The sequence below is a fragment of the Thermobia domestica genome, chromosome 3 (assembly GCF_964235325.1).
Source record: "Thermobia domestica chromosome 3, izTheDome1.hap1.1, whole genome shotgun sequence".
NCBI classification, from domain to species: Eukaryota; Metazoa; Arthropoda; class Insecta; order Zygentoma; family Lepismatidae; genus Thermobia; species Thermobia domestica.
In genome coordinates, this window is record NC_137456.1 from 196770167 (window position 1) to 196798072 (window position 27906).

At 35.0% G+C, this 27906-nt stretch overlaps 1 protein-coding gene across 3 annotated transcripts; it reads right to left on the reverse strand.

The window, feature by feature from the left end:
• Window positions 1-1407: 1407 nt before the first annotated feature.
• LOC145680919 (uncharacterized) lies at window positions 1408-26965 on the reverse strand. 3 transcript variants are annotated; one of them, XM_081752082.1, is made up of 5 exons: window positions 26636-26965; window positions 19522-19670; window positions 17601-17757; window positions 14604-14854; window positions 1408-1760 (listed from the first exon to the last, which is right to left on the reverse strand). In XM_081752082.1, the coding sequence occupies exons 1-5, from the start codon at window positions 26697-26699 to the stop codon at window positions 1704-1706; spliced, it is 678 nt and encodes a 225-aa protein (XP_081608208.1). In that variant the 5' UTR covers window positions 26700-26965; the 3' UTR covers window positions 1408-1703. The 3 variants fall into 3 exon arrangements, with proteins under 3 accessions (XP_081608208.1, XP_081608207.1, XP_081608209.1); XM_081752081.1 differs by lacking the exon at window positions 1408-1760 and having other exon boundaries at window positions 11816-14854; XM_081752083.1 differs by lacking the exons at window positions 1408-1760; window positions 19522-19670 and having other exon boundaries at window positions 11817-14854; window positions 26636-26961.
• Between the last annotated feature and the right edge of the window lie 941 nt (window positions 26966-27906).

Sequence of the window (27906 nt, forward strand, 5' to 3'; positions counted from 1 at the left end):
TCTCCACACACGGCGGAAAAAACAACGTCTCTTTATCCGCGTACACAAAATCTTCTTTCTGTATACCAGCCATAGCTAAAATACATACAACATTTTCCAAAACTTCCGTATTTAAGCAGTTCAAACAAACAAGATGGCGTCCACCAATACCATGAAGTTCATACAAGTCACCTACTTCTTTTCAAACAATATTTAAACATGCCAATAACACAATACACAAACATAAAAACTTTTCTTTACACTAACAAAAAAATCCCAAAATTCTTTTCATATATACGTTCAAGGTAAATACTATTGTCTTCTTTTAAAAATTATATATCATCCTCTCTTTTACTTCATTTTCAAGTTTATTACCATCCGCGTACACATTTGTTTTACCGTTCGCGCCCGCGCACGCGGGTATTTTCCGTTCGCGCCCCCGCGCCTTCCCGCGCCGCGACCGCGTTTCCGCCGCCGGTTTAAAAAGTCTTTTATTTTTCTTTTTAACAATCCGCTATTGTTCATCACATAAATTATTCTTCTTTAAAGCATACACCTGCGAGGTTTCTCTTCTATTATTCTTTATAACAATTTACCCTTGTTCAATGATTTTCCCAAGGTTTCTCTTTTATTATTCTTTAAAGCATATAGCTGCAAGGTTTTTCTTTTATTATTTTAAGGCATACACCTGCAATGTATTCTATACTTCTATTATTCTTTTTAACAAGCTGCCTTTGTTCAACAAGTTTCCAATGCTTTTTTTAAAATCATTTATCTTTACAACTTTGACATCTTTTATTATTCTCTTTTGTGTAAGTCCCATACATACAATAGTACACTACCCATTACCTGTCATCATATGTTATTTAAACAATAGTGTATTTCTATACAAATATACTCTCTATCCATTTATTAAACAAAGGTACCCCGTCGATTGGAATGTGGACATATAGCAATACAACTACTAACTTGTTTATATTTTTCCATGAAACGATTTTAACTAGGAATTAGTTTGGGTGGAAGTTTAAATGGCGCGAAGGGTGAGTGGTTAGCGCATTGAACTACTATTTGGTGGACCGGGTTCGAGTCCCGGCTAGACTGAAGCTTTTTCAAGTTTTTTTGTTTTAATTTCAATGTCAATGCATACTTAGTGTGATAAGCAAGATCTTCTCTCTTCCGGAAAGAAAAAGATGTTGGAATGAGGAGAATTGGACAAGGTCTCTCAATGGAGGCAATCATTTACAAAGTTAATTTCAGCAGTTGTTCTAGATTTGACATTTTCAGCTAATTTCAAGCATTTTCTAACTCATATGTGATCAGTGTTTTTATTTCTTTGATTATACAGTATATAATGAAAAAATACATTACATACACAACAATATTGAGATTAACATATGATGTTCATTGGACAACACGCTCTGAAGCAGAGAGATTGATCTCAGAACGGAGAATGTTTCGTGTGTCATCTACTCACAATTTTACTTCCATACAGACTTGACTCAGTGCTACCAACTGCTGTCAGTACCGAGAAACTTACGTGTAAGTTGGGTTGCATCTGTCTAGGCGTTCTCACAACCGCAAATGATCTGGACCCCAAGCAATGGAATGAGGGGGGTATTACATTTGTGGCTGGCTGTAGAGTGCCGGTGTTTATGAGTCCCCAAAGCAATTAGTTTCGCATAATTTCTGCTTCGCACAGTAATTTCGAGAATATTACATGCTCTTCACTGAACCACCATAATCCATTTTCTCCTGCTGATCATTATAAGATGCGTTGTTATCTGTAAAAACAAATGCAAATAATTAGGAACATTATTTACTTTTCAATGCATTCAGAAATTGCTTATTTTGAGCAACTACTTTGTTTCACCAGTTTGTATAACGACACTACTATACAGGGTTGTAAATGTTAGCTTTTGAAATGAGCTTAGCGCCAGCCGCGTAACAACATTTCGAATATAGGAGGAGGCAAGTCTTTTTGTTGCGCCCCGCTCTCAACAGCGTCACCCCCATCACAGCGCGTAATTTCCACTAATCTTTACAGTATTACTGTTATGTATTTTTTTCGTGTGTGTGGGAAAATAATTCTAATTTACAAAAACAGCTATACATTTGAAAAATTAAATATTAGACACTTGAAGTAAAGACAGCTTCTTCACCTACCCAATGTATTCATTCAACACAAAAGTCATACATTAGTAAAAGTAGTAGACCTCATTTGATTTGCGTCGGGATACGTATGAAGTACAATTTACTATTAATTAATCAGTAAATAGTACGACGTGATTGTTCCGTATACGTTCGGCACTGAAGCCACATTCTCACTCTTCAGAACTCATAGGCTGAAGACATATCACAACCGAAAACATTTTTTCAAAAGTGATCAACAGATTCACACAACACACCTACACGCACACTTTTCTTATTTTACTTTCACACCACTAATCTTCAAATGTTTCAGTACATATATTGAACTGCACTTTGTATTGATATACCGGACTAGAGATGCAAAATAGCCGGATTATTGAGACGTGCTTTATTTTCATTAAAAAAAAACGGCTTTAGGAAAGAAAGCGGAATTTTTCGCTCTTTTGACACAACTAGGATCTCATACGTCCCAGTTGGTTGCCTAACCATGATATGAAGTTCTTGAAATTTATACATCTTGAATTGTGTTGTTTGGGTTGCTTAAAGTCAGACTGGCAGACAAGAAAAAAGTATCACGGCCTTTCCAGAAACATACTCTTCAATACCTAATATTAGAGCCGAAAAGGCTTCATAATTTTGTTCATATTTCAGAAGAAAATGTTTCACTAATAGCAGCTGCATAATATGATTTAGTTTAAGGAACTGGAGCAACAAAGCTTAGTGCGGTGGCTCTTACCTTTTATATTTCTTCAGAATACAGTGTTTTTTTTAAAATTGGACTATGATGGGAAAAGAAAGCTGGAACACAATGTTGTTTCTTCACTAAATACGAGGGTCACTACGTAAGTTTTGTGATGTGAAGTAACTTACATACTTAAAGTCAATTTAACACTTACATTTTCTCAAAGTATTCACCATTACACTGTACACACTTTTGCAGCCTCGAAAACCACTTTTGGAAGCAGTGTTGCCAGTCTTTTTCAAGTGTTGGAAGTTCATTCTCGTAAGCCACTACAGCTTCTTCAGGGCTGCAAAATCTCTTCCCATGCATGCGATCTTTTATCCTGGGAAACGGAAAAAAATCACACGGGGCCAGGTCAGGGCTATACAGCGGATGAGTCATAAGTTTGACCTCCATAGATTCTAAAAACTGAATTGTGATGTTGGCCGTGTATGCGGACGCGTTGTCATGATGAAGCAGAATCCCACGCAATCCAGTTCTTGGACGCCGTTCCCGAAGCTTCTAAAACACTTTTGTTAGGCAAAAACTGGTGTACCACTGAGCAGTAACAGTCCTTTGTTCTTCAAGTGGAACAGTTGCAAACATGGCCAGATTTGTAGAAGAAAGTTGCGACCATCTTCTTCCCCACACTTCGCAGTCGCTTCACTTTCGTGGGTGGATTTTCGTCTGGATAGATCGAAACTATAGACTGGCGTTTATTTTCAGGGTTAAATTGATAGATCCAAGTCTCATCACCAGTAACAATGTCAGAGATGCGTCGAGAATTTCCTCCATCAAATCTTGCAAGCATTTCTTCACACCATTCCACACGCATGCGCTTCTCCTGTTTAGTCAAAGTGTGAGGCACCCAACGAGATGAAACCTTCCTAAGCCGAAGGTGATCATGAAGAATTTTAGTTAATAGTGGCGATGCAATGTTCACTGTAGATTCAATGTACTTGAAAGTTGTTCGAGGATTTTCTTGGACCATTTGTTCCACAGCGGCAATGTTTTCATCTGACACAGCTGTTGCCGGACATCCAGCTCTCTTCATCTTTAAGCGATGTCCGGCCTCTTCTGAATTCACCAAACCACCGAAAAATTGTAGCACGGGAAGAAACAAGGTCCCAAAATGCCCCCTGCAAACGATCAAGGCTTTGTGTCTCGTTCAAATCACTTTTGAAATCGTAAAGGATCATTGCCCGAAAACGTTCCCTTTCGAGCTCCATTCTAGACAACCGAATACTGCTCACATCAACAAACAAGTGAAGGCGATACGGCCACGCCGATAAGCGAGGCTTGTTGAAACTTGCTTCGCTTCTTCGGTCTTGATTCCACTACCGAACGCAATTGTTGGAATTCAAATATTGTGCCACAACAATGCGTATCTCAAAACTTTCGTAGTCACCCTCGTATGAAATATTAAAAGAAAAACAAATCCCAAACCGAAAAAATATGAAAAAGATATTCGTTTTTTTTAAAGTTTTTTTTCGAGACCATAAACAACTATTCAGAACAGTTATTGTTCCCACCACTAACTTTTCACTAAAACTTTTTTTTGTCGTTAAACATTATTCTAAGAACTGTACATACAATTCGTTCGAACTAGAAAACCTATACATGAACCCTTTTGAGATTTCCACTTTTTAAGGTAAATTTTAGACTTTCAGTCAAGCAGCTATTGCATCGAGACTATTTATCATAGAATCATGGTTCATACCCGTTTTATTTGGAATGAAACAGTATTCTCCTAATTTATAAAATTCCCTATATGTACCTAAGGCAATAAAATTCCTGTCCAAATGGGGATTTTTTAAAAAAGTCCCCATTTCCTGCGAATTTCTTGCCTCCGGTACACAACATGGACATGTGACTGTTACAAAAAAAATACTTCACTCCAAACAAAACGAGGTATGAACCATGATACTGGGATAAATAAATCTTGGTGCTACAATTAATTTACTATTTTTTCCTAATATCTACTATTGTTATTCGACAAGCTCTAGTATGAAGACTGTTTATCGGAGGATCATAGTTCGTAATTCTTTGTACTTGTAATGAAGGAATGTTTCCAACTGTACCATTCAAATTTCCCCATTATGTACCCTCATGCGCAAAGAAAATTGCGCGTATACTGTAACTCACGATTTTTCGCAATTATTCCATTTTCCTTATGTTTATGGGTAAAATTCAGTTATTAGTAAGTGGAGATAATAGAAAGTAATCCATCTAAGGAGATATTTCCCAAAAATATAATAAAATAATAATAATATCAGCAAAAAACAAAATTATGTTCGGTTCAGTGTTTACTGGCAATAATGTTTTCGAGGGATTTTTTGCAGAGCAGAGCGTGTTTGCAGAGGGAATAACAGAATTGGTATGGGGAGAGTTGAATCAAGGAACTGGAGAGTGGAGTAAAATATTGCATTTATTGGCTTAAATCTAGGGTGTAAATTATCTGCCAAATATAAATTAGCTTCTGTAACCAAGATGTTGTACGGAAATATAGAAACAAAGAGAAAAACTGTTCTCTTAAGTTTGGAAGCGACATGCTCTGCAACCATGAACATTATTTGTTAAGAAAAAGACAGGCACCAAAAGATAGTCTGTGTGGTCAAGTGATTAGCATGGCGGACTGGTAATTCTTATACTGTTTTGATACCAGATCGAATCCCATCCGATACCATCCAATTTTTTCTTTTCAAAACATTGTAGAAAGTGTATAATTTTTATGTTAATAAGAACCGAAACAATATGATAATGAAATAACTTTTTGTTTTTTCTGATGACGTATTTATTCTGAGTTATCTTACTATTACTAATAGCTATTGTTTTCAGTTTATGGTATGGTATGCTTAAATTATTCCCTCTCCGTTTTTACACAGCAGAAGTACTGTAACTTCAACTCACTGTGAGTGTGTCTGTGAGTCAGGAACAGAATAAAACAAAACATGCGCGACCTGCAGCCTTACACACAGCGTGACGAAGACGGTCCACAGTCACAGCGATAGCTCTTTGTCATGAAGAAAAAAAAAGCTGATGTTAAATTACTGTTCTAGTGTTTCTGTGCGTGTTTTTTTTAGAGTATTGACTCTTTCTTTCTTTCTTTCTTTCTTTCTTTCTCTCTCTCTCTCTCTCTCTCTCTCCCCTTTTCTTTCATATCCACAAGTGCAACTTGCAATCATAGGTCTGTGTAAGAAATAAAGAATGCTTTCTTTAACCCTAGGACACCCGGTGGGGTCCAATGGACCCCAAGACTATGTTTGACATTTCGTCAGTATTATTTTCCGGGATTTTAAGGGTTAAACAAAACTAAATTTTACAGCTCTTAAAGAAGGAACACGAATGCTTGCAAAAGATGCGATCTGTAATCGTACCGTTCTTCCGAATTATACAGTAGCGTGAAAAACTGATAATAAAATGATATAACATGCATAAGCTTTTTTTTAGCTGACAACACATTAAACATAACAAATTAAATTTTTGGGATTACAAATTATCACATCACATGTCGGTGTAGGCCTGTTCGTTTTCACATTCGAGCGACGAAAGAAGAAAGTGTGATGATAGTTATAAAAACCGAATACCAGATTTCAATTATTTCAATGGCTCCTACATATCGAAAAAATGATTTTTCGATGTCTGTCCATCTATTCGTCTCTCAATTCGTCACGCTTTTACATGCACTCAAATAGAGGCCATTCTGTTCTACGTATCTGGACCGAAATCTAGACATAACGTTTTAATAAGATACTATCTTTCGAATTTTATATCCTTCGACACGTAAAAGTAAGGGTAATTTACTGAAGGATTAAAATTTAAAATAATTCAATTTTCTCAAGAAAGAAAGCTGTGATGATTTTATTTACTTTTTATAAATATATATTTTATTAATAAATCTCCACCGTATATGAATATTTTTTCTGAAAAAAATATATATATGGTGTAATTTACTGGTATGCGTTCTTTCTGCACAATTTTCACAACCACATTTCATAAATAAACGTATCATTAATAACCTAACAATATGACAACTCGTTCGAAGGAGTAGTTTACTCTTAGGGTGAGCTTTGCCCCGATGGTTTTCCCATTAACGCCTCAGGCAATTTTGTTCATATCTCGTAAAGAAATGTTTCATTAATGAACTGACATCCAGCATAAATTGTTTATTCCGATAACATACAGAAGAAGTGGTTTTCTCAAGGATTGAATTTTTTGGGGACAATTTTCTCAGTAATAACTGAGACAAATTTGTTCTAATTTCAGTAAAAAGATTATTTGTAGTAATCTTACAATAAGTATAACTCGCTTGTTCCGAAAAGAAAACCCTGCTCCAGCCAAGTGAACTTTGTGGTGGACAAACACCGTGTGTGTGGGTTTTCTCGGGGTTCTCCCGTTTCCTCCCACTTTCTTCATTCCACCATTTCATTCATCTCTCATCATCACCGTCTCCTTTAGCCTAACCGGCATAATCGTGGGACGTAAAACTCAAAAATTTCATTTTCATTTTTCATTCCCTCAATATGATACTTGTGGTTGCTTAACCGTATACAGACAGGTGATCCATGGAAGAATCGTTGATAATAATAATAATAATAATAATAATAATAATAATAATAATAATAATAATAATAATAATAATAATAATAACAGAAACTCGACAAATATTCTTGCAAATAATAGGAAAAAGTTTGCGTCACACTGTTCACTTTGCTGGACACACCAGTGTGCCGCGTTGTACCGATTGTGGCACATTGGAATATAGGGTATGGCTTTTTAATTTTTTCCAACTGTTCCAACTGCTTCAATTGAAATGGATTTATAATAATAAGAGAGTGAATTTAGTCTTCTTACCCATCGATTTAGAAATAAGGTTCGCGAGAATTTCATAAAAGATTAATATACTCTGCATTGTATATAGTAGTTTGTTTTATTCGAAACTACATACATCCTGCAACTGTTTTTTGATTGAAATTATTTGGAATGAAATCTTTAAGTTTTACGTGCCAAGTATATGCCGGCTAGGTTAAAGGAGACAATGATGATGAGAAATGAATGAAATGGTCGAATGAAGAAAGTGGGATAAAACGGGAGAACCCCGAGAAAACCCACGCACACAGTGTTTGTCCAGCACAAGGTTCACTTGGCGCGAGCGTAGTCCGAACCAATGACACCATACACCAGAGGTGAACGCTCTACCACTGAAACACTGTGGCCTCAGAAATTACTTAAAGAAGAAAGGGACTACTTTATGAAACTTGATGAAGAACACATTTGTTATGTTAAAAAATACCAGCTTTTTGGGAGCTCTATGTTAAGAATAGTTCCAGTGCATACATTTTCTTTGCTGCCTTCCACAGCCTCATAGGCTTATGGAACTACGAAGAACTATGCTGTAATATTGAATGTGCTCCAAGTTTACAATAATTAGTTTAGTTAAATTCATTATTAACAATTAAATAATTGCATTAATTATTAACAGTTAAATGCTGCTGAATGGAAAGACTTAAATCTAGGGATACCACGAACGTAACGAGCGGGAAAAAAATTAGCATCGGTCTGAAGCCTATAATATAATAAATTGATTACTGTATTTTAGTATTAAACAGAGGGATTTTAATGGGTCCCCTGAGCTTGGGGCCCCGAAGCCTGGGCTCCATTGGCTCCGCCTTTAATTTGCTAATGCCTATAGATTATAAATTAAAGGGGCCGGGCCGGGTCCGTTGTAAAAATTCCGGCCCGTGCAGACCTCTAGCTCCTGTGTATATGCTATCTTTGGAAATACAGTAGAGTTTCGCTTATCCGACATAAAACATCCGGCAGGCAGAACGCCGGATAATATGGATGCGGCCTATTAAAAGTCAAACTATGATATAATTTTACATATTACGCATCTAATAATCATGTTTTGCAAGAAACATATATAATGCATTGACTCAGGGACGTATCCAGCGTGAGGTCATGCAAGCTGTGCCTTTCTAAACCTCAAGCACTTGTTAATAAACCTAATTTTTTCCTTTTGAGGTTCTTTTATATCAGATTACTTTGAGTCAGTGTCCAAACTGTGGGCAATGCGTTGTTGTTATAATTCTAACAAGTAACACTTTCCAAGTGTAACACTCTGATTTTGATCAAATTTGGCAGGTAGATACTACACATAAAATAAATAAGTTTTTTTTATTTTTTTCGGAAAAACTGTTTTAGGGGGCAAAAGCCCCCACCCAAAATTTTGAAAGTTGACGCCCGAAAGGCAAAAACAAATGAACCAAAGTGAACGAAATTTTGCACAGATATGGCAGACGTAAAATTAGGGAATACGTGTTTTGTATTTTCTTGGAAAAAACGGTTAGTTAGGGCGCAGACCCCTCGAAACCTTTGATCATGAAATATCAAAAGTGCTAGTAACAATATGTCAGATGTGTGTAAAGGACATGAAGAATTTCAACGATACTTTGTGTATGAACAATACGCAAAAAATAAACAAATACGACTTTTGTTTATTTTCTGCGGAAAAACGGTTCTAGGGTGCAAAAGTCCCAACAGAAAATTTTGAAAGTTGACACCTGAAAGGCAACAAAAAAAGAACCGAAGTGAATTAAATTGTGCATAGATATTGTAGACGAAAAATGAGGGAATTCGGGCTTCGTATTTTCCTGAAAAAAAAAAAAACCTTTACGTAGGGTACGGACTCCTCCAAAACCTTTGACCATGAAATATCAAAAGTGCTAATAACAGTATGTCAGAAGTGCCTAAATTTACATGAAGAATTGGAACAAAACTTTGTGTTAGGACAATAAGCAATAAATAAACAAATGCGGTTTTTTAGTTCCTGCGAAAAAACGGTTTTAGGGGGCAAAAGGTCCCACCCAGAATTTTGTAATTTGACGCCCGAAAGGCAAGAAGAAATGGACCGAAGTGATTGAAATTGTTCTCAAATGTTGTAGAGGTAAGATGAGGGAATACGTGTTTTGTATTTTCCTGAAAAGAAAAAAAACTGTTGAGTGGACCGAGGCGTTGAGTGTCGGAAGAAGTTGACCGAAGCTAATGAAATTGTCTGTAGATATTGGATATGAAAATTAAGCCTCTCGTGTTTCGCAAGTGTCTCCATCAGATTTCTTCAAATTTGACTGATCAACAACAAACACAAACAGTATAGCGTATTTTATAGTATTTCACGAGGCAACTTTAACCCTTACAATGTTTTTCCGCATAAACAAAAACACGTGCCGATTAATTTCCTGTTTGCTGTTGGTGCCAAAATTGATAGGGACATCTTAAAAACACGAAAGTCCTTATTTTACATACAGTCTATACAATATCTACACACAATTTTATTTGCTTCGGTCCACTCCTTCCTGCACTTTTACGGTAATATTTACTTTTTTTCGGAGGGGCTCTAGGACCCAACACTCAGTAGAAATTAAAACACATTTCATTTATTGTTTTGCAAATTGTTTCTATACGAAGTTTCGTTGCAATTCTCTATTCTCTTTAGGAACTTCTGACGTACTGTATATTATTTTGTACTTTTGATATTTCGTAATCACCAGCTTAGAAGGCCCGTGCCCCACTCAACGGCTTTTCTTTTTCTCAGGAAAATACCAAACCCGTATTCCCTCATTTTATGTCTACAATATCTGTGCACAATTTCATTCATTTCAGTTCATTTCCTCTTGCCTTTCAGGCGTCAACTTTTAAAGTTTTGAGTAGGGGCTTTTGCACCTACACTGAGAAAATTTTTGGGGTTAAATTAGCCAAAATTCGGTTGCCAGTAACCAAGTTGCTTTGTCAATATAGAGCATGCCCAGAGCTCGGTTACTGCAACCGAGTGCTACTCGGTTAATTAACTGTCGTGCATTTAACCGAGTAGTTGGCTAATTCAACCGAGGGGGTAATCAACCAAGTAGTACAGGGTAAAAATGACCGAGCAAAATTCGTTAATGTAGCAAATGTACTTGGTAAAAATAACCCCCTGTACTCGGCTGCCTTAACCGGGTATTATTATTCTTGCCAAGGTACTTGGTAAAAATAACCGTCTATGCTCGGCTGATTTAACTGAGTATGTTGGTTACTGTTGCCAAGGTAGTTGGTAAAAATAACCTTCTAACTCGGCTGATTTAACTGAGCATGTTGGTTACTGTTACCAAGGTAGTTGGTAAAAATAACCTTCTAACTCGGCTGATTTAACTGAGCATGTTGGTTACTGTTACCGAGGTAGTTGGTAAAAATAACTATCTAACTCGGCTGATTTAACTGAGCATGTTGGTTACTGTTACCAAGGTAGTTGGTAAAAATAACCTTCTAACTCGGCTGATTTAACTGAGCATGTTGGTTACTGTTGCTAAGGTAGTTGGTAAAAATATCCTCTCCACTAAGATAATTCTCAAAATATTTTTCAGATCTATAGCTCTTGTCCGCGCCAGTCTAATCTCCAAAAGACACGTTTCTTAGCATAAATCTGTTGACAGAAGATAGGTAAATAAATTATTGTGAAGTCAAGTTTTGATTGTTTCCTTAAGGAGATTTATGTCGAGAAACGTGTCTTTTTGCGAATAGAATGGTGCGGATAAGAGTTATAGTTCTGAAAAATATTTTACGAATTATCGTAGCAGAGATAATAATTTTACCAACTACCTTATAAACAGTTATCAACTAGCAGAGATGTTTTAAATACCAACTACCTTAGCAACACTAACTAAAGAAGGAAAAAAAAAGCTCTGGATGGGCCACTGTGTTGTCAGAAGTTCCTGTCAATAGCAATACGCATTTACGTAAGACGACGTAAGAAATGAAATATGAAAACAAATATGAAATAAAATATGGAATCAAAATATATATATACAAAAAAAATATGAAAACATTTAATTTGAACTGAAATAAACAAGATTACGGTTCTATTTTCAGTTCAAAAAATGACAAAAACGCAAAAGAGTAGAAAAATTTCTTCCTGATATTTACGGAACATAACCGTAGCTAACTCTAGGAATTTCTGACACTCAGATATTGCAAGAGGGAAATACGTATTACTTATTGAAAGAAAATCAATTATTTATGCTACATAATACACTTTATTTCATGAATTCTAGTAAGTAGAGAAGAAAGAAAACAAAGGAAAGCACATTTATGACATAGATAAGATTCAACAAAACAAATCTCTCTTCGTAAGAGAAATACAGATAATTCAAAGCTTACTTTGTTATTTTTAGGTAGTCAATACTCTCTTTCAAAACAAGTACCTGATTATTTACATTGGTACCCTTATAACTTTTAACAGAAAAAGAAAATATTTGAACATACACATATATCTTATATAGGCCGAATTTGTAAGTGCAAGTAAATAATTTTGCAGACCACCTATGCTCACTTACAGCTTATTCTCTTTTTGTGCCGCATTGATTCGAGATTGGTTGTAGTTTGACGTCCTACGTTTGTACTTTGATGGCTAAAAGAGGCGTGAACTTATTGATTAAAATGAATCCGAACCACTTTTTCGTTCAACTGTACTCCACCGGTAATCGAATTAGGGACCACGCACACAGAGGGTAAGGATTCTAGCCACTGGACCAAGTAGGGTCTGTATTGGTTCTAGACTCAAGAATAAAAACACGCTCAATGGCATAGGAGAGCACTGAACTAGTTACTTTCCTTTAGCATAGTTTTTTTTTTTAATGCGAGTACAAATTGGGTGGCATTGGCTAAGTGGTAGAGCGTGAGGTCCGTGGTTCGATCCATACTCGCGCCAAGTGAGCTTTCTGGTGGACAAACACCAAGTTTGTGAGTTCTTTCAGGGTTATCTCTTTCCTCTCATTTTCTTTATTTTACCATTTCATTCATTGCTCATTATCACCGTCTCCCTTAGCATCAATGCAGAAACGTGGGACGTTAAACTAGACATGTCATCATTTCAAGCGATTACAAAGAGTTGGAACAGTTATTTACTTACACCTAAAATTCCGGAGTACGATCATAATTAACATGTTTACCAAATATGAAAACTTAATAATAAAAAAAATCAATATAACATTCATAACATTTATATAGACTTGAAGGTCTTCCTAAAGAATATAAAGGTAAAACAAAACAACTGTCTAATAATGAACATTAATTCTCAAACGCACTATTGAACACGTTCAATGAAAAGTCACTCGAGAAAAATCTCCTGACGTGTCTCTGCCGTGACTACCCACACATAAAACTGATAAATGTTAACTTTTAAAATATGGACAGTTTCGTCTTTATGAACTTCACATTTTAACATAATGTTATTTTTAAGTACAACGTTTCCCCTTCATTTTCAAAATTACATTTCAAAAGAGCTGGGGAATTTGTTTTGAAAGCCTTACTGAGAACACCATTTTCCTGAAATGTCGCATATGATAATTATGAATAGATCTTGATTTTATTTTATTTGGAGGTACCAGCAACAAGACTACATGCGACACGGACCTACAGCTTAACCTGGAATCCGAGCAACATGAGCTCCCATCGGGAGTCGTACTCGGGTCTCCCACTCAAAAGGCGTATATGCCACCCGCTTAGCCATGGAGGGAACTCAATTACATTAATAATGTACATGAAACTGTATGAAACTATTTGATATATTTAACTTCAAAATTAAATTTCTCATATATTTCATATTTTTATATATAGTAGGACGTCGATAATCCGGACGTCAAAAATCAGAACGTGGTCCCTAGAAGCTAGTGACAGTACACTAATTGAGTTTTCTTTGTCTGAAGTCAATGACTTTACAAAAGCTCATTCATATGTAATTATTTTGCATACATATTTTTATTTTCCCTTAGGCCTATAAAAGATAATTTTAAGAGTGTTACAAGAACAGTGTAATTTAGTGTACGAGCAGGTTCTTCAGAAACATTAAATGTAAATAGTCTTACGTACGGTATTGTAATTACTGTATGTACTGTATAACACTGTATCGATAAAAGTGCATACCGTACAGTATATTTAAGCCTAAATGGCTTTCTTCTGGTCATTTTCGAAAATCCGAACTACCTGTGGCCCCAAATAGTTCGAATTTTCGACGCCATACTGTAATTTAGTATTTTTCATAACAGACACTGAAGGCCGCACTTTGAGATCTTCCTCTTTGCTAAGTAAATAGTATACGAGCCTTTGGCGCGGGACACCCGGGTTCGATTTCCATCGGGATGCTACGATAAGCTGTAGGTCCACGTCTCATAGAGCCTTGTTGCTGAAGGGGAGTGAAAACTCAAAGGAACTGAATTTATTAGCTTCTTATTTCTCTCAGCCCAGGGGTGGAGGTCGCATGTTTTCCATCCCTGGGCTAGGAGAAATAAGAAGACAATTATAAGTGACAACGAAGTATCACATATTGCTTACCGTTCATATTGAAAAGTTATTATAACAATTAATGACTGTTACATTCAAGTTACACTTTTATACATATTATTACAAAAGCTATTAAACTAAATATACTTGGATGGTAATTATTTAAGAATTGTTGTTTCGTAAAAGATAAAAGTCAGAATATAGAACATGTATATTAAGCTACTCCAATGTCACTAAGGAGAGTGTTGATGGCTGTTGATTCCTTGTCGTAAGTTGACGATAAATGGTAACATGATCTTTGAAGAAATGCCCACACATCATGAGATTCTACCGAATAACTAGCATTTAAGGACCATATAATCTTAAAACAGCAGTCCACGGCACTTATTATATTTGGTAATGTATATACCACATCATCGACTATTACGTGAAAGCCACTTACTTCATTCAGTTCTCTTCCTACAACCATGACGTATGGCTGTACTGTTAAATGCAGATCTTTGAACTTCGCTTGCCTTGCACTTATGCTGTCTTTTAGTTCTGTACACGTTTGTATTCTTGAGATGAAGCCCTCTTGTACTTCGGCCTTAGTTGGTCTCCAAATCTTCTGCGAAGTTTTCACATGAACGCTATTTACGTTCATAAGATAGGGTATGAGTAGAAAAGCTGCTAATGTTGATACTTCTTCCGAATCTGGAATAAAGTTGAAAAGTACTAGTAAATAAATTTATAAATGAATTTCTTACAAATAAGATTTAGTTCCATTGCAGAAATATAATATTCTTTGATGACGACAATGACAAAACCTTCACACACAGTATTTGTCCCCTACAAGTTTCACTTAGCATGAGTGGGATCAAACTAGTGACTCCACGCACCAATGTGAGCGCTGTAACATTCAGCTACTGAAACTGTACGAATTCTCTGCATAACTCGGCTTTATTATTGCCGTGTCACGAATGAAATTTTCTCAGTTGCTACTAATTATAATTGTATTGTATTGTATTGTATTTATTTTCATCCAGGCCCCGCCAAGTGAACTTTGTGGTGGACAAAAACCGTGTGCGTGGGTTTTCTCGGGGTTCTCCCGTTTCCTCCCACTTTCTTCATTCCACCATTTCATTCATTACTCATCATCACCGTCTCCTTTAGCCTAACCGGCATAACCGTGGGACGTAAAACTCAAAGATTTCATTTTTTTTTATTTTCATCCCTTTTCATACAAATTGTTCACAGCGTGAACGTATGAGTTGGACACGTCATAAGAACACTGAATGTGTACATATGTATAGGTTTAAATCTACATGCAATATTAAAATAATGTGAATTTATGTTAAAAAAAAGATACAATTTTTCATTATCCTAATTTACATACATCTATATAAAACAGCATAACAGTTAATAAAACCTTACATTATAGATATACAAAATATATATACTTTAAACATTATTTACTACAGGCGAGATATTCTTCTACAGAATAGAAACAGTGCTCGAGTAGGTAGGACTTGACTGCTTTATTGAAACCAGATATTTTGTTTTTTAAAGTGGAAGGAAGCTTGTTATAAATATTCACTGCCATAGGAAATGTACTATTCTTATGTACTTTTAAACGTGAGGACTCTACATGAAGGTCAGACGCTTGTCTTGTATTATGCATATGAATAGTTCAACCGGAACCTGCTTGTATCTATCTGTATATCTTTTCTTACAAATTTTAGAAGTTCATATATATATAAACATGGAAGAGGTAAGATTTCCAGAAATTTAAATAGAGGTTTACAAGAAGGTCGAAGTTTACTTCCGGTCATAAACCTTAAAGCTCTCTTTTGTAAAACGAATATGGAATTTAGCAGTGCAGTAGATCCCCAGAATGTAATACCATATTTCAATTTAGAATGAAAAAGTCCAAAATAAGTTGTGAGCAGAACATGTTGACTGAATGAAAAAAAAAACTAATGCAATTTCCATAATATTTCAAGCGCTTTTAACCGGAAAGACATTTTTAAAACAAAAAATCTTAGGACTTTGTTTAAGAAACTACAACTATATAAGTATTTATCCAGTTAAGAGTTGAAACTCCAATGACTAAAAGGTCTGCCCTGCAGAGACAAAGTAGGGCTGGGAAGTATCGTTCTGAACCATCTTTGCTGGTATTGTCCCATAATTTGTTTGGTACATCTATAGACAAACCTTGTTTCTGAAGATCTTATTAAGGGATTGAACAGTGACCCTGCCGACAGAAATAAAGATAGCATAATAGCTATTGAAGAAATATGTTTCTCATGCAGGAACTAGATGCCTTGATCTAGTTTAATTTCCTGCTGTTGTGACTGTAGGTTGAGTGAAAAGAACAGATGAATGATAATAATAGACTTGCTGGAAGGAGAGTAAGAGGAAATTGAAGTACCATGAAGAAACCTATACACACCATTAATACACAATTGGTTACTCAGCAAAACCAGATATGCACAAAACACTTGTCATATTTTTCAAGAAGAGACAGAAGTGACGAATTACATAATGTAAACAAGTATTATTCCACAATTTAAAGGTACAGTATACTTCAAATATACAAATGCAATAGTAAAACCCTGAATCAATTTGCTAAAACTGTTTGAGCTACCTATTACCGTTTTTGGGTTGTAGTCCTTACTGTTGAAACAGGAGGTAGTAGATTTCTACCACTTCCGGTTCAAGGAAATGGCATCTAATCTTGCGATGCTAAATCAATTCCCAAAAGCCGCTTGTCGATACCACTGACTATTTCTTATTTATGACCATTAATGTTGAAACCGGAAGTAGTAGTGAATTTCTACAGTTTTCGGATTTAGTATAAACGCAAGAGTAGAGATGGTTTATTTTCTTGAAATCGTTAATCGATTTCCGGAAACCGTTTGTCGCTAGGCATTACCATTTTTGAGTTATGACCATTAGTATTGAAACCAAAAATGGTCCATTTCCACCATTTTCGGTATAAGTGAATGGTTGTTGAAGGAGATGCAACCAATTCTTTGGATGCTGAATCGATTTCCGAAAGCCGTTTGTCAATAATTCTCACAGTTTTTGCTGTGACTGACAGACAAAAAAAAAAAAAAAAAACTCTTTATATATATAAAAAAAACTTACTTCAACCCTAAAAACCTGGTTTAAACCATAGAACTTGCTTTCTAGTTAGTACAAATATTTTTCTAATCTTTTTTCATATTTTCCTAAATGATATGTAAAAAAGAAAGTCCATCTTTAGCGTAGAAACTTTTCTTTCCTTAAGCAATTCGTTTCAGGATTTCCATGAACTTACTTCAATAGAATTAATGAAACAATTTACTCTGGATGCACACTTACGTTAATTGTCAAAGCATAGTAATACCCTTTTTTGGGATCACTGTTTAAAGGTTCTGCTTTGTTACATACTTTTACACAGGGAAAAGTTACGTACCGTTCTTGTACTGTAGGAAATGAAACAGTCGACCATCAGAGTTTCGTGGTTTCTTCTTTTTCGTGGCAACGTCAAAAAGTTTTGATTTTAATACTGGGAAAGTTTCAAATAAGCTGATTGTGTTGTCTGAGTACATGTACTCATAGTCCTTCAGGAGCTGGAAAGAAAAAAGTAATTATTTTCATTATTGTAGTAGCTAATTGCAATATAAATTAATATTACTTACAAAGACATTAAGATATATTATCATTACGGTGTTTCGCTGCCAGTACTTGAGCTAGTTAAAGAAACGTGCCTGAAGAAATTACGCCTACTTCGTTAAAATACAGAATACTAGTATGTTTGATTCTTTCTTGCTTACAACAAAAGGCCTGCCATTAAGTGAATATTGTATATCTTTCCACATTTACTAGTTTGACAATAAGAAACATTTAATAAATGATGTTAGTAAGCATGCATCCAAAATCTAAATGAGATACATATGAAATTTATTCCAATGAGCAATCCTGCGAGAAATACTGATAGCGAAGAACAGAAAGTAGATGTTATAACACGACAAGAATACCTTGATATATTTCCAAGACCAAATGAAAAGTGTATGGTTACTTCTGTTAACAAATGTTCTTTTATGCATCATTTTCTATTACATTTTTAAAATTAAGATCTTAAGCCATTAAATACATTCAATATTAAATATAAGTCCAAAAACCTCAAGGTATTCTAATATCAACTTATCCCGTTTGTCGTGGATGTCAAATAGAAGGAAGACGTGTGGTCATTTATGCTTCCCTGTGTGTGGTCATTTATGCTATTATTTTCTGTTGTGCTTACTGTATACTGTGATCGGCAGAGAAGCGGGAGGTATAGTTGAATTTTATGCAACTCTGTTTCAAAGTAACTGTTTATATAAGGAGCCTGTTTGATTTCTGCTGTTACGACTAAAAGGGAACAGTTATTCGCCAATGGGAATGTCTCGTCTAACAATCATTAACGGGGAAATTAGAACATCTTTAGGGTAGCACGTATGCTCCTTGCTCTCTGGTACTATATTTTATTAGGTTTACAATAATAATTTCTAAACCTATATTTAGTCACAAACACCTTTGTTGGAATTTAATATCCCAAAATGCCATTATGTAAAAGTTATTATGACAAAAATAGCCTATGTGCGCAGGTCATCACTACTGGAACATATGTATTAGGTAATTTATCACAAATGGAATAGTATTGTGCAATCAGAGTTATTAGTTAACTATATTTCAAATCAGAAGTAATTAAAGGTATAAAACACATTCTAAATTTAACATACTAACATTATATGTTCCAGCAGTGTTGAGCTTTTCTGCTCTAAAACATCTCAATAGCTCAGGTGTAAATAGAAAATAGAAATAAAAACCAAATAGGTATTATAATGGTTGGCTAAGCTGAAATTGGTGTACAATTAATGTTAGAAAAATATATTTTATAAAATTTCCCTGACTTTCCCTGATTTCCAGTCTTTTCCCCTGACCTGCAACATTTTCTCTCAGTTCTCTCTGAGAAGTAGGAACCCTGTTCTTACACTTATGCATAGCATCGTTTGGAAGTGTAATATAACTATACGATACCTTTAACCCTTAACGAGTTTTCGTAACCATTTGGCTACACCTTTGTTTGATCTTGTGTATTGCGTTTGAAGAGTATCAGGTATTGTTCGTTATGATTATTTGTGTACTTACTTTCCGCGATGGTAGCAGTTATTGCCCCTGGTGACAACTCTGGTAAATTTTTCGCGGGAAGTTGTCTGTGGATATATTGTTTTGCAAACAGTGCCGGAAGCAGTGAACCGTTAAGGGTTAAATACTTCAGAAGCTTTGTCATTTATATACTTCAGATATGTTAGTAATGATAAAACTACGAATAAGTAAAATATACAACTAACCGCAGAATCACAGTCTACTAGTGGATGCATATCTTTCTTCCACATGTTCCAATGTTTCCTGAACAATGCTCTGTGTCCCACTTTTGGAAACAGAGAATTTATGTCTTCGCCTTGGAGCATGGCCATTATGTTGCTAGTAATTTCATTCTCTGGAAAATATATTAAATAATTACACTTCTGTAGGACAAAATAAGACTGCAAGGTGTGATGTGATTACGGGGGCTGACTACTAAAAATGATACAAAAGCTAACATAATTTCTTTTGCCTGTTTCTCGTAAGTGGAAAGAGATAATGAAATGTAACTTACCACAATAATAGATAATGTTATTCTACACCCGAAATATGAATCGGAAGAATTTTCAGTGTTGCCATCATAGAAATTAAAGTGTGGCCAGAATATGAATTACCCAAAAATCTAGGTTAAGGCAGGACCAGAAGAAAGAACTCAAGGATATTTGATGACTTATCATGTACTGGTTCCTTGTTAACTACTTTCTAAATAATATTTGTAATTATTTTGTAATGAGCTTTCTGTATTTGTATTTATTATAAATTTTCTGTATTTGTGTTTATTATAAAGTTTATTAATCATCTCTGCCGATGTTTGAATGGTGCAAAATTTCAACGTTTTCTGTCTTAGTGTTTCAGATATTTCCAGAGTTTTAAATGCCTCACCCTATATATAATAGTAGCTTCACATACCCACTTCGCGGCGTCTGACCAACAATTCCACCCTAGTAAACAGAATTTTCGAAATTCCCATTTTTACTAAGATATCAAACACCACTGAAACACGTGTCAAATTATTTAAAATCAGAATTCCAAATACACAACTTCAAAATTTCTAACTTAATGGCCCAAAAGGGTATTCCGAAGAATGCTAATGATTAGGAAATATGCCCATCTTATTAAAATACTTTCCCCTCTTCCTCGTCGAATTTCCATAAATCATTCCTTAGAGATACTCTATGTCACGAATCCTACGTCCCTTCAAGTTTCTAAGTTAAGCAATTTCCATCTTATTAAAATATTTCCCACCCCATTTTCCCCCTGCCATCCTTTTATTTTCTTCTAGGCAATATGTCAAAAAACCCCGAACCACGTGTCTAATTATTTTAAATGAGAAGTCCAAATCCCAAATGCCATGTTTTTAACCTTCAATGTTTCGACATATCGATATTTTACTATAATACTTACAAACACACACCTCTCTTCATTTTCTTTTTTTTTCTTCCCATTTTTTGTAAAATATAATAAAAAACTGAAACACGTGTCACTGTTTAAATCAGAAGTCCAAATACAATTCGTCAAGTTTCTAACCTTAAAGAATTAGAAGATACGGCCATCTTTACAATATTTCCCACCCCCCTTTCCCACATACCCGCCGAATTTCCAGAAATCCTTGTTTAGTACTACCCTACGTCACAAACCCTATGTACTGACCAAATTTCAAGTTTCTAGCGTAAGCGGTTTGGCTTGTGCGAGGGTCAGTCATTCATTCAATCAGTCACTCAAGATTTTGCATTTTATACATAAAGATCTGATATTGACCCATTGCACGAAGGCACCATACTTCAAAAGAGGTTGGTTTTAATCCAAATTAATATTAGCTTTCGTATAAAGTAATTGTATCACCATATAGTATAAGGGAATCGTTTAAAAAATCACTCTCCATTATAAAGAATATTGTATGTACACAGCCTAAAAATTTGTAATAATTTCAAAATCGAATAAACTAATCACCATATAGTATAAGGGAATCGTTTAAAAAATCACTCTCCAATATAAAGAATATTGTATGTACACAGCCTTAAAATTTGTAATAATTTCAAAATCGAATAAACTAAGTTGAAGGCTATGAATTTGTACTACTTCCGTTGGTAATGAGTGCTGCGTCTCAAGCACTTACAGCAAAAGCCAATAACTACCATTATCGAGCATCGAACAAATGAACCACAGTGGGGACTTGTGGTCTTGCACTATTAACTTTGTCCTCTGGTTATTATTTTGACTAAGACACAGCCACAACAAGATTTTAATAAAATCTATTTAAACTTTCACTTATTAAAATTTAACTTTTTTAAATACCGGAAATCAAATACGGAGTAAGTTCAATATCTGAAAGGAGCATGCAGCACTGAACACTTTGACCTTACTAGAAAAAAATATCTTTTTTTTTAAGATACTTTCAATATTCACACTCTAAAACTATAGTATGACTTACTGAAAGACTTTATGCCTAATTTCTACCATCTTAAGACGTATAGTACGTATAATAGTTAAATAACAATAAAATACATTGTATTAACACATTTAACATTACTAGATCCTAAAGACAACTTTCAACTTTATGTCGTTTAGCATTTATTAAAAATTCAAATTGTGATAAAATTTAGTTGTGATTAAATTTACACTTGTTGATCTTCCAATTAAGATTTAAGAAAAGTAATATTAAATTATTAGAAGACTAACATTGCCCTGCAGACAAGTAGGACAAATTCAAAGAAACAAATTTTATCACATGATCTCACCCCACTCCCTTCTTCTTTGCTCCTCCGAGTGCGAGTTATTCGTTAGAAAATCTTGTTTTTCAACAACCATTCTTTAAGCTATCAGAAAACATTTGAAGAAATCGGTGTATAAACTGAATTTGTTACATGAAACCTTTTATCTAAATTTTTCTAAATGATTATTGTAAGCATTACAAAAGATTTTTTTTTTTTTTTTTTTTGCGCAGCGATTTGACCTCTTCATTATACATGTAGTAAAAGCTCTGTTATTACAATTTTGCGGCTATTTACTGATTCCTTTAGTTTTAATATTAATAAAAGGAAACAGCTACTATGGAGGCTAGTCGTGAATGTATCATATCCAATTAAAAATCTGCGGAGAACACATAAGAACATATTCAATTTCTACAATATTTATTATTTTTATATGTATACCGTTGGAGAAGGTAACTTATATTATTTATTTTCATTACTTTTACTTTCGCATTCTCTGTTTGTTTATATTTCTTTTCAACACCCACATTATACCTAAGCAAATAGACTATTGACAGAAAGCTTCAGACACTCCGCGCTCTCGTTCCAGTCGTAGCGTTTTAGCATCTTGGAACCTGAGAGGATGCAACTTTATTCTTTTGATAACATATACACTGGTTAACCCATTGTAGATTTACTACCGGTATTTTATATTTAAGTCACAACAACTTTTCACTTGCACTTACTAGAATCTCATAAAGATGCATAAGCTATTGAACATTTCATGGACACGGTTAATTAACAGAGCTGCAACATCGTACACTAACACTAATTTTTAATTAATAAACACGGAAGAGAGGAAAGGACTCAAAGCAAAAGGGGAGAAAATACAAAAACTGAGACTTCGTAATGTGAATCATAAACGAACAGATTCACATTATGGGCCTCTTCTATATTCCCTTTCTTTTCATATTAAAAGCAAGAATAAAACAACTCCTAACCAAAATTGACACTTTACAACACAAAGATATATATATTAGCTGAACGTACTCGATTCGCTGCGTCAAACAAAAGAGCCCCTTTCACCTTCAGTGTTGCTAACAACCTCTGAAGAAAAAAAGGCTAGATGGCCCTAACAAGTAAGCTTTTTTTGATTTTGCGCTGCTAACCTAAATTATAGATTCTAAATGCCTTTTAGTGTGTGCGATTAAAAGTAAGTTATAGTAAAATTTGAAATGTTGAATTTTATTCAGTGAAGACTAACAGGTAACATATATGACTTTCAATAACAAATTACTTTGTGAAGGTAGACAGCCAGAATTATCAGTCGAATATAAATAAATCATAGATGACGTCGCAGCTAGCAGAGGTGTGGAACTGGATGCACCGTCGTTGGATTGCGTATTGGTTGTGTAGGCTGGAGGGCGCCATGGTTTAGTGGTAGAGCATGCGCGTAGCCTCTGGTTTGATCTTAGCTCGTACCAAGTAGGGTTTGTGGTGGACAAACACCGTGTGCATGGGTTTTCTCAGTATCCTCCCACTTTCTAGATTCCACCATTTCATTCATTTCTCATAACCAGTTGTTTTAACCTATGTGGCGCGGCATATTTGTGGGTCGTAAAACTCAAAGATTTTTTTTCTTTGTGTAGGCTGCCATTCTCCCAATTTTCAGTAGTATTTCTTTCGATCCTTACAACAGTATAATTTCTCCGCAGACCCACACGAATCATCATGGTTGCATTGAGTGTTTTCAAGCTAATTAGAAGTCCTATTTGTTTCCTTTAATAAACTAAAACAATCTCCGTAGCATGAAGAACCGAAAAAGTTAATAAATTTGTATGAGGAAACTCTCATTCTTGCAATGAAATGCGAAATTTAAAATAATTTAAAAGCACTTCACCGTTACGGGAGCGACATTAAAATTATTTCTCAGTCGACAATTATTGTTAAGTACCTGTAAAGCTGTAGGTAGGAAGAGAGAAGAAGAAAAATTAAGAGTTTGTTGCGTAATAAAACACCCTTTCATGGGAAATCAATTAATGCGATTGTATATAATGACAAATATTCTTCTCTTTTTATGTTTACACTTTATTTTCAAAGAAACAGTATTTTTAGAATTAATTTAAGGGCTAACAAAAAAGGGAAAAAATGGCAAAAGAGCTTCATCAAATCAACTATATTTAAGGTTTTCGTAAATTTGCATAGCTAAATGCCTCTTCAAATAGACTAGATTTTGTTCTTTCCGCCTCTTTTCTCCTCCTTTTCACTAAAATATCAAAACAATTAAACACGTGTCAACTTATTTTAAATAAGTCGTCGAAACAAACAACTTTAAGTTTCTAAGCCTAAGGGATTCAGAGATATGGACATCTTATTAAAATAATTTCCACCCTCTTTTCCACACCTACGCCGTCAAATTTCCAAAATTTCTTCCTTAGCGGTATCCTACGTCACAAATCATATGTACTGTCAAAATTTGAAGTTTCAAATTCAAGGGTCACTCAATAATAATGCCGGAAGGGACCGCGGTGGCTCAGTGGTACAGCGTTCACCTCTGGTACTTGAGGTCCTGGGTTCGATCCCAGCCCCCCCAAAGTGAACTTTGTGGTGGACAACACCATGTGCGGGGGTTTTCTCGGGGTTCTCCCGTTTCCTCCCACATTCTTCATTCCACCATTTCATTCATTACTCATCATCACCGTCTCCTTTAGCATAACCGGCATAATCGTGGAACGTAAAACAAAGATTTCATTTCAATTCATTTCAATAATGCCGGAAAGGATCTTAAAAATTTCGCTAGTTTTTACGAACAGCCTCACTTGTGCTGATACATTTCATTTTTCAACACTATGATACCTCCCTTGCATTGCTTTTGCAAATTATAAATCTTGTCATTCAGTTACACCAACTATTTCTCAATTAATTGTTATTCTGGTTAAATTCATTCATTCAATTTCCTTCGTCTTTATAATCATGCATATTGCACGAATTTGTGCTGGTGAAGAAGACTCGTCAGGGTAAAAGATACATAAACATATATACCAATTAAATTGAAATACTAAGCTACATCTACTACATAAAAGAAACACAAAAATAGGCATTGCAAATACTATCAGTAATCAAATTCATTTACACATCGTATATAAAAGAAATGAAATAGATATCAAAGAGAAATTCAGTTTGTAACATGCAGTGACTTTCGGCATTACATACTGCATTAAATACCATATTCGCCGTCACTGTCATGAAGCCAACAAAATAAGCCACAATTCGGTGCTGTAGTAGTTTTGGAGCACCACATTTTGAAAGATTTACAGGCAAATTTTTAATACTTTCCATGAAAAGACATTTATCAGGATGAAATTTCTGCAGGCTACAGAATGAAACAAAATAATACGACTATATTTCAGGTTTACAAGTGTAATAGCGTTACAAGTTCTTTACGACCGATAAAATAATTGAAGTTTCTATTTTCCACCGGCTGCATATTTCTCCACCGTGTACAGATCCTGTTATGTTTAAAAGTGGAGCATTATACTACTATGAAACCATGACAAGCTTTAATGAAACTTGTATCCTGGCCTAAACCCACTTTCTGCTACCCTTGCCTTCGCGTATACCCACCATCGCCAACGCGCAGTCCCTTCGGATTCAACCCGCGCTAATGCGACGGCGAGTCAGCTTCGCCCTTCTATCACTCGGTTAGATACGATTCGTGCTTTTAGTGGCCGCCTATCATAAGTTGGTTTGTGTTTTGTGCACTATAGTTTTTACGTTACACATCCGAAAGCCGTATTTATGCACAACTTGTAATTTTTAAAGAACTTTTTTGTTTGCCTCCTTGAATTTTATCTATGTCACGTGAAATATTTTTATACTGCCCAGTAGAATCGTTTAGGACACAATAAGAAGAAAACTAGTGAAAGAATTTTAATTTTCCAACAATTCTTTCGGCTTACGTCCAGTTTCAAACCTTCAAAAATGCAGTTAAACCATTAATAATTGTTTGATTAGGTTAGTTTAGGGTTCCCGGTAATACTTTACTTACACTAGAACTGTGACTTTAGCCGCTTTTCACAGAAGTTGGTTTTCACTTCATAATAGATTCTATTTTCTTGTGTAATTCGGTAAAAGTCAAAGTAAAAGAAATATCATATTCAACGTACCGATTCACCATCCTATACGATTATCATGCTCCTCGATCATCGGAACATTCCTCGTATTGCAGATAGTATCAACTTCTACATGCATTTTCTCTGTGTTAATGAAATTCGTACCCTTGCCAAAACCCAGTTTCTAGTATTCTAGCCTATTAAACATAACTTCACTGCCAAGAATACACGCATAAATAACACATAAGAACTCCAAATCACCATTTCTTACTTAATTTCTCTCTTTTTTTTTTAACCTTTAAACTTAACCCATCCTTCCTAGTGGTGCGCCAAAAGTAAACCTGTACGCACAATTCAACAGCATTATCACATCAAATTTATGTGTGAGGTGTCTCGTACAGACGTAAAGTGAAAGCTACGTTTCAGTTTATGTTAACAACTAGCAAGACACTGCTATTTTTCGAAGGTCTATGAGCCGGGTGTAACGATACATACATACATGATCAACACAAACTTACCTTCGAATAATGGTATATATTGTTCCAATTTCCATGTTGTTAATAATGTTCTTGTTTCCTGCATCTTAATCGATTTAACGGAAATATTACACCACTTTCCTCTGTGATTACACTATTGCATACGCATATGCCGCCTTACAGATAACCGCGACAGAACAGCGATGTTATTTTTTCTTTATCATAAAGCAGAGCGCCAATTTCCCTGCAACGGCAATTTCATTGTCTAAAATACCACACGTACTCGGTAATTATCAAATGCGTTGCGTGTTTACCGATCTCTCCTTATTTGAAGTAGCCGAGTAAATTAGTTAGATATAATTTTTCAAAATTAGTAGCCTAGAATTAGGTTAAAACAGCAAAGTATGATTTAACCGAACACTGCTAGGTTACAATAACGCAGAGAATTTCTTCAATGAGAGTATTTTTAACAGAAATTCGGCTACTGTCAAACGAGTTTTCATTTAACCCTGGCTTAGCAAACCCTCCATTTTCTCAGTGTAGAACCGTTTTTCTGCAGAAAATAAAAAAAAAACCGCATTCGTTTATTTTTTGCGTATTGTTCATACACAAAGTGTCGTTGCAATTATTCATGTCCTTTACACACATCTGACATATTGTTACTAGTACTTTTGATGTTTCATGATCAAAGGTTTGGAAGGGTCTGTGCCCCACCTAACCGTTTTTTTCAAGAAAATACAAAACGCGTATTCCTTCATTTTACGTCTGCCATATCTGTGCACAATTTCGTTCACTTTGGTCCACTTGCTTTTGCCTTTCGGGGGTCAACTTTCAAAATTTTGGGTTGGGGCTTTTGCCCCCTAAAACAGTTTCTCCACAAAAAATAAAAACATGTGTTAGTTTATTTTATGTGTAGTATCTACCTGTCAAATTTTATCAAAATCGGAGTGTTACACTTGTTAAGTGTTACTTGTAAGAATATACCGTAATACCATTGATACCAGGTGAAATTAAAGAACACTTTTAAGTGGGATGACAATTTCGTTTCCGTTCTGTTTATAACATTACTGTATTAAAACGATACACTCATTGCCATTTGCTATTTTCGTTCTGTGATATACGTAGCAGACAGTTTTCCTTACATGTCTCTAGAAAATATGTTTTGATTTCGTTTGTGTTACAATGCAGTTTGACCGATTCATAAATGAAAAGTAAGAAACGTTTAAGAGAAATACAGAACTGTTGCATTCTTACGATTATTATTATTATTATTATTATTGATATTTTTGAAACATTAGAATTACGTGCTTACG

Excerpts from the sequence above, each read along its gene's own strand:
- LOC145680919 (XM_081752081.1), bottom strand. The coding sequence starts at position 26,699 with ATGCAGGAAACAAGAACATTATTAACAACATGGAAATTGGAACAATAT. Across the intron at positions 19,671-26,635 it reads ATATATACCATTATTCGAAG|AGAATGAAATTACTAGCAAC; the intron begins GTAAGTTTGTGT and ends TATATTTTCCAG. Across the intron at positions 14,855-17,600 it reads TTTCCTACAGTACAAGAACG|ATTCGGAAGAAGTATCAACA; the intron begins GTACGTAACTTT and ends ACTTTATTCCAG.